Below are 7,826 nucleotides of genomic sequence, written 5' to 3' on the forward strand. Positions count from 1 at the left end.
TTATTTAATTAACCTAAATTTTAAAATCTCTATTTACAATTGAATTTTATATTTACATATATCTATATTTAATTAAAAATACATTTATGTGAACCTTAAACTTATTCTTTAACTTAATTATTTCAAAATACCAACTTCAAGATTTTTCGCCGAATAAAAATTAATATTTTAAGTTAAAAAGTCTATGTTGGTCATATACGTCGATTCATAATCACATGGTTAGCGTTAAAAAGATACGACAAGGAAATCGAAATGTCAATTGTTGTTGACAAAAGGAAGATACGAATGCCAAATAGTCAAGGTGTATAAAACGGTGAACGAGACATATATTGAAAATGGAAAATCTAGTTGTATTTGGTGGGAATTTTTTGGGAAGTTTTTTAAATGGGTTTTTTGGTTTAATTTTTTAAAAATTTAGTAGGAATTTATTGAAATCACAAGTTTGATGAGTAATTCCGGTATAATTTAAGTGTTCTAGGGATTTTTCAGAGTGGTGAATATATATATATACATTCAAATAAACCAGTTTAAATAACACAAATCAAGATTTAACCTCAAATTTTTCCAAAAAATCTAAAAAATCAAACTAAATAAATTTATATAAAATTTATATAATAAACATAATGCAAATTTGGTTATCTGAGCCATGACTATCACACCCTGATATTATTTCAGTCGATTTTCCTTTCTGGTTCATTATTAATACTCCATGACACTAATGAACAGATTAGCTTGTTACTCTCCTCTGACAGAGTACATGTTAGACAGGAAAGTCATCTCAACTGTATTCCTGTTAAACATGGGAAAGGAAAGACAGCCTGCAATTTTACTGCATGGTTTACAGAAAACATTTATCACATTTGAAACATTATTTATTCAAATTATCGCAAGTCCTCTCAAAACTACATTAGTCTCAAACATGACAGCACGCCTGAAGGTTAGAAATGGGACTAGTGGGGGTTAGTTTGAAGAGTTCTATACTGAACCGGATCTGCTGTGGCGCTGGCTCTTAAGGAAAGAACCAGTCTTCGTAATCTCTCGCACAGGTTTATCTGTCAGGCGAATCATGTTGTAAGAAAGTGCACCTAATATGGCACCGAGAATAGGTGCAACCATGTATATCCAAATGCTTGTATATTTGTTGCCAGGCACCGCTGAACCTAGGGTCCTTGCAGGATTCATGGAAGCTCCTGAAATTGGTCTGCCAAAAGATAAATGCAATATGTCAATTTAGGATTGACTTGGAAAAATTACTTGCAGAAAATGTCAAAAAGTGCAGATTGCAGATTTTGAGAATATCCTGTAGGATTGATTTGGGAAAATTAGTTGCAGAAAATGTCAAGAAGCGTAGATGGCAGGCAGATTTTGAGAATATCCCATAATTCCGTAAAGTAAACCAATTGAGTTCATGTATAATTTGAGAATTGCAGGTTTTGAGAATATCCCATAATTCCATAAAGTAAATCAATTGATTTACTGTATAATTTGAAAATGAATTACCTGGCTCCATAATTCTCAAATATTCCCTAAATCTATAATCAATACCCATAAAAATAAGAATAAGAATAAGAATCTATACCCAGATAGGGCTACATTCATTGCAATGGTCGCTCCAACTGCCATTCCCGCCAATTCACCAATCTGTGTAATTGAATATTCAACAGTCAACTTTTCGTTCTGTTCATTCTAACTGCTATACATAATCAGTAATTATGCAAATGGGGAAAAGTCCATAGAGATCTACCGCTCTTGTATCGGTGGCCACTGCAGAAATCACAAACATCAACAAATACGTAACAAAAATTTCCAAGACGAAGGACTGCATGTCTGAGCCTGAAGGAACGGTTGCTCCAATGTGTGCCACATCTCCAAACATCAAACGGAGGACAAATCCAGCACAGATTGCTGCAAAAACTTGAGCTCCTATGTAGGCTGGAACCTGTGATTTCAAACCAATAAAAGTCCAGCCAATGTCAATCCTCATAACTATATCTCTACCCTAGCATCTAACCCTTCTAATTCAGTGCCCCTGCTGGTCATTATAATTTGAGAGAAAAATTGCATACATACTTGAGTCCATGGAAATCTCCTAACAGCTGCAAAGGCCAGGGTTACTGCAGGGTTCAAATGAGCTCCAGAAATATGCCCTGTGGAGTAAATTATGATCATGGCTGCCAGTCCCCATACAAGGGACACACCAAGATGAGTTATGGAACCGTTGGTTTTCTTATCAATAACAACTGATCCACACCCTATAAATATCAGGAAAAATGTCCCAATAATTTCTGCTACCACCTGCACAAAATATATCCATGGCAAACCATATTTGGGTTCAGAAAAGCATATAAGAAAATGCATTTTTTGCTTTCAGATCATTAAGCTTGTTAAAAGATTACTATTGAAAAGATGAATAACAGGAAATTTAATTACAATCAAACCTTCTGAGCAAAAACAACAGATGGCAAGAATGACCCACAGGTTCTCTCAGTATAAACATAACTTTCTCCTCTCCCCTCTTCAATATTTCTAACAGAATTGGCATTTACTTGTTCTGGCATATTATCTAAAGCCATAATGGGGCCTTGGACAAGAGCTTATGCTGAAACTAATAATTCCCAAGTATATCGTTTTCTTGAAAGAAATGAAATACTTGTGAATGCCTAAGTCGCCCTATGTCCTCCTCCAATTTATACCCACACAACCCCAACTGTGGGCTTTAATATTTTTCTACGGCGCCGTCAAATCATTGGCTCCTTCCAGTCTGTTCAGATTGACTTCCTAAGCAGGCCTCCAACAGACTTGGATTACACACAAACTCAAGGCTTAGCTTAATTTTTCAGTCCTATAGACTTGGATTACACACAAACAATCAACACTTAACTTGAATTTCACACCATTTTAGAGGGCGTACTCTAATGTGGCCATAATTTTGGGCTGTGAATTTTTTTGTAAATTTTTCAAGAAATATAATGGCGGTAATGTTTAAATTGTTTTTTTATTATTTAGAAGATTATGGGTACTCAAAATTTTAAAGTTTAATAGTTATAATAGATTTTCAATTTTTCTTGGAAAATAAAGCTTAATAATTATAATTAGATTTTCAATTTTTTTGGGAAAATATCTCATCACCAACTGGGACATCTAGAATTTTAGTGTTTGGAATTTATTTTTAAAAATCTCGCTTAAATCTTTATTATTTTTCAAGCGAAAACGTGTTCCATTTACACTACGCAGATCAAGATCAAAACCATGACGTGAGCATGATAAGAGCTGAGCAAGTGGTAGGTTGGGTGGAATGTAATTCACAGTGGATGCTTTTTAAAATCCATACATTCTCCGATGAAGCCGGCCGACATGACTGGATTCCCTGTTTCCATTTGTCAAAAAGAAATTGACAGTGACAAAGTCGTAATACTGACGGTGTGAAAAGTCTTCAAAAGACAGCTCCTTGCTGAATACTTCGACTTTCCTGTACGCTTGTGGGCCGCCATTTTGCCATTTTCCATTCGAAGTTGAACCTGCGTAGAAATTGCATCGGTACGAAAATCTCCACTGAAGTAATATGTTTCAGTTAAAATTCTGTTCTGTTCACTGGTTGTCTGTGTAACCACTATGTTCCATAACTCATGACATGTCCGTTCACATCCTTTGGATTCTTAAAAATACCATTTCAGGTTTTACAATTTCTTATCGTTAGGTTCCGGTCAAAGTAAGAATAGAGTAATTGTTTTGTGAATTGATGTGTTTAAGTTATAGAATAGAATAATTATATAGTCCTTTAAAGTGAGTATATAAGTTAGTATATAGTTTTAGAGTAGAGTAATTATATAGTTCTTTTAAGTGAGTATATAAGTGAGCATATAGGGTGAGTTCGTTAAGTTCAGGTTAAAATGATCGAGTTAATGTAAAAAAAAATGATTTTTATTTAGGTTTTAGTGTTATGAATTGATATGTTTAAGTTTTGGAATAGAGTAATTATATAGTTTTTTTAAGTGAGTATATATATGGCGACTTGGCTAGATATCTATTTCTTTTATAGTTTTGTTCTCAAAATAAAAAATTTAAAAAAGAAAAAAAGAAAGTGTGAGTACATTGAGTTTCTAAAAAAAACTTAAACTATGTTATTGGAAATGAGCAAACTAGCTATTCTATGTTTTGGTTTTTCTATTAGAGATTTGGTAATCTAGAAACTATAATTTTCAGTTATTTAGAATGCATTTCTGGAAGTATGAATGGATTCAATTTTTGAAAAAAACTATGATGTACTCTAATTGTAAAACATAATCAATTCAAACTTACAAATGCCACAGATATTTACAAAGTTGACTAAAAAAAACCTAAAAAATTTAGACTGCTAAATTATTTTTGAAAAATACTTAAAAAAAAATCATTTCATTGATAAAATGTATTTTTAACCATTTAAAAATAATTTAATATAAATAATATATTAAAAAACTAATATCATTTTATTAACGTAATCATGGTTAAATATTTCTATTAACTTTTAATATATTTTAGAATTTATCATTATAATGTTTAGTAGTCAGAACTACTATTCACTTATTTACTATCTATAAAATGTGGAGAAGTATCCCCATATTTCCATCTTTTCCTTCCAAATAAAATAAAAAAAATAACTAATATTTAATTAGAAATATGTAATTATCATTCCAAATAAAAAAAAAAATTAACATTTTAATTAGAGCTTTGTAGTTAAGGATAAAGCTCTAGATCATCTCTAACATTTAATTGTGAGCCAATAAATGTATAAATGGATTAGTATTGCTTTGTAATTAAGGATAAATCTCTAGATCAACTCTAACATTTAATTGTGAGCCAATAAATGTATAAATGGATTAGTATTTGTTTCAGATTACAGTTTTCAAAAGAATAAGAGCCTGGATCATTTCCGGGATTTAATTGTGATCAAATAGATGTATGAGTGGATTAATATTATATCATATTACAGCTTTCTATTAAAATATGGATAAGGATCTGGATCATCTCTGGGATTTAATTGTGATCTACTTGATGTATGAGTGGATTAATATTATTTCATATTACAGTTTTCTATTAAAGGACCTAATAATACTTGATTTGTTTGATACAATTCATATAAGAAAGAATGTGATGGAAACATTTTGGAAAATCATATATAGTACGAGGGATAAAGAAAGAATTGTCAAAATTTGTAGTAGCATTCATGAAGCCAATCATGCAATGCAAAATGTGATTCGAACAAATAGTGATGGAGATTGAAATAGACTTCCATGGTCATTAACAGCGAAGAAAAGAAATGATGTAAAGGATGTCATTCAAAGAATTAAATTTCCCATAGGTTTTTCTTCAAACACAAAAAATATTTTAACAAATAAAGGTGAATTTGGTGGGGTAAAAACACATTATTGGCATACCGTCACTAAGGTAATTATTTTGTTATATATATTTCAGTTTTGGTATACATATTCATAGATTTTTTTGTGTACTTTGGCTTAAACAAATTACAATTCATTTTTAATGTTACAGTATGTTCTACCTCTATCTCTCCCATACAAATTCGACAACAATGTCAAATAATTATATATGATGTTGGGAAATACATGAGGTAAGTAGTGATTTATATGCAAAGTTTCTTTTCAAATTGTTGTTCAACTTACTAACATGTGTTTTACTTGTAATGTAATATGTTATGTTTGCTTGAAACTTGTTATTTTCTTATATTATCTATAAATGGTTGTCATTAAAATAATTCCATAAAGAAGATATAAAGTATTGGAAGGGAGAAATTCATCAACTAATGTGTGAAATGCAAAAGTATCTACCTTCGGAATTTTTGAATGCACAAGAACGCTATCTCATACACCAAGATGAGGAGATTGAATTGTGTGAACCTGTACACACAATATCAATGTGGATGGTAAAGAGGAACTTGAAATCATTGAAGGATTTGGTTAAAAAAAGAGCATGTCTTGAGGTTTCTATGGTGGAGGGATATATGGTATATCAATCTGTGGTGCATATAGTATTTTAATTTTTGTTTATCTCATTATTATCTAATTTTTAATATTTCATAAATTATTAATAGTTACCATGACAACTAATATTTATTGGTGAATTTTGATTTTCTGATAAAGTTGGTCGAGAGTGGGATGCACTATGTATGTACATTGTAAACAATATTGACTAGTTGAAGGTATGTATTGAAAGATGTATACAACATGATGGTAGGTTATCATGGGAAGGGGTGTCTACATTGGTCATAGAAGCTCATTGTAAAGGAGATATCAATCTTACATAGAGGTAAATTGATTGAGTAAGCGGTTTGAAAGATAAACAGGAAAGCATGCATTTTCACCTTGCAATATTTTATTAAGTTATTTATAAATTATTAATGTGAACGCAGGTGTGCGTTTTTTTTAGATACTTTACAATTTATATAAATTTGTTTATTAATTGAAAATGAATTTCATTATGTTTTTGGCATATTGTAGTTGAAACACCACAAGGCTATGTGGTACAATGGTCGTGACTTTTGCATCAAAAAGTTGGATGAAAAGAGGAATACTTATCATTGTGGGATAATTGTAGTCTTCTAGGTCACTAATGTTTCCTTTAGAAGTGATACATGTCCATAAGTCTCTCAAAATCAATATTATGGGTATTTGGTTGACATACTTGAGTGTGAATTTAATTCCTTCAAATTGGTTCTATTCGATAAATGGTACATGCTACGAATAAATGAATGTGATCATGATAGAACTATTATTCAACATGATAACGAATTTACCATTGTTAATATAAGGAAATATGAGCCAGGGCCACATAATTATGCTCTTTAAAACCAATGAGAACAAGTGTTTTACTCAGATGTTGCACATAGAGGAATTTAGTCATATGTTATTAGCTATGATCCAAGAAGAAGGCCGATAGAGTATAATGTAGCTAAAGAAGATGATATTATGGTGTAGAGGAGAAACTAATTCATGTGTCAAATGAAGACATCCATGAAGTCCAAGAAGATGTTATTCAAGAAAATTTTCTACATGAAGATGATATCGACAATGTACTGTTACATGAATAACTCGAAGAAGTAGAACAAAATGTAGGGGAGAATGTTATTGATGATGATAACAACGATGATATGATGAAAATGATGACATTGATGATGATGTTGAATTGGCCAATCCTTTCAACATCAATTCGAAACTGGATGATACATATGTTGACTTAGATGAAGAATAATATTACTGATTTCAAAATGTTGAAATGTACAAGGTATGTGTTTATATGTTTTTAGTTGATTTGTCCTCTTTCATTTTCCTTAAATTTTTGTTTTCTTAGTATTTGTAGCTATGTTTGATTCTTATTATATTGCTTTCAAATATTTTACAGTAGATAAATTGGGTATTGTGGAATTGAGAGTCATGTGGTCAGAGGGGGGCGACATATGAGCTTATACCTTCACATGGTTGGCATTGTTTAGTAAAGAATATATTATTCTTGAAACCAAGAGAAGCTCATTGAGGTATGTATTTAGCCTTATTGTGGGTTAGGCGTTATGTTGGTTGAGTAACCATTGCCAAAGCACCTTAATTTGTCATTGAGAGTTTATGGGTTAAATTATCTTGACACTCTTGAGGTTAGGTAAATGTTAAATTCACCTAACATTTAGTAATCAACAATAATTATGCTTTAATTAATTAACCCTATGTAGAGTGGGGGGTTGTGAATGCGGCCAATATTGAATTTTTTTCAATTTGTGTTTGTATGAACTGAAATTTGACATGGTTTAGTAGATGCATGCATTGATGATATGGGATGGTTCC

General features: G+C 31.3%; 1 protein-coding gene across 1 annotated transcript; it reads right to left on the minus strand.

The window, feature by feature from the left end:
* Positions 1–584: 584 nt before the first annotated feature.
* LOC149230031 (aquaporin NIP1-1-like) lies at positions 585–2,674 on the minus strand. Its single transcript, XM_089375983.1, has 5 exons — positions 2,439–2,674; positions 2,071–2,295; positions 1,745–1,939; positions 1,580–1,641; positions 585–1,201 (listed from the first exon to the last, which is right to left on the minus strand). The coding sequence occupies exons 1-5, from the start codon at positions 2,571–2,573 to the stop codon at positions 976–978; spliced, it is 843 nt and encodes a 280-aa protein (XP_089232109.1). The 5' UTR covers positions 2,574–2,674; the 3' UTR covers positions 585–975.
* Between the last annotated feature and the right edge of the window lie 5,152 nt (positions 2,675–7,826).

This window comes from Pinus tabuliformis, chromosome J, assembly GCF_031772625.1.
Source record: "Pinus tabuliformis cultivar Carrire ecotype Pingquan chromosome J, CPIR1, whole genome shotgun sequence".
Lineage (NCBI taxonomy): Eukaryota > Viridiplantae > Streptophyta > Pinopsida > Pinales > Pinaceae > Pinus > Pinus tabuliformis.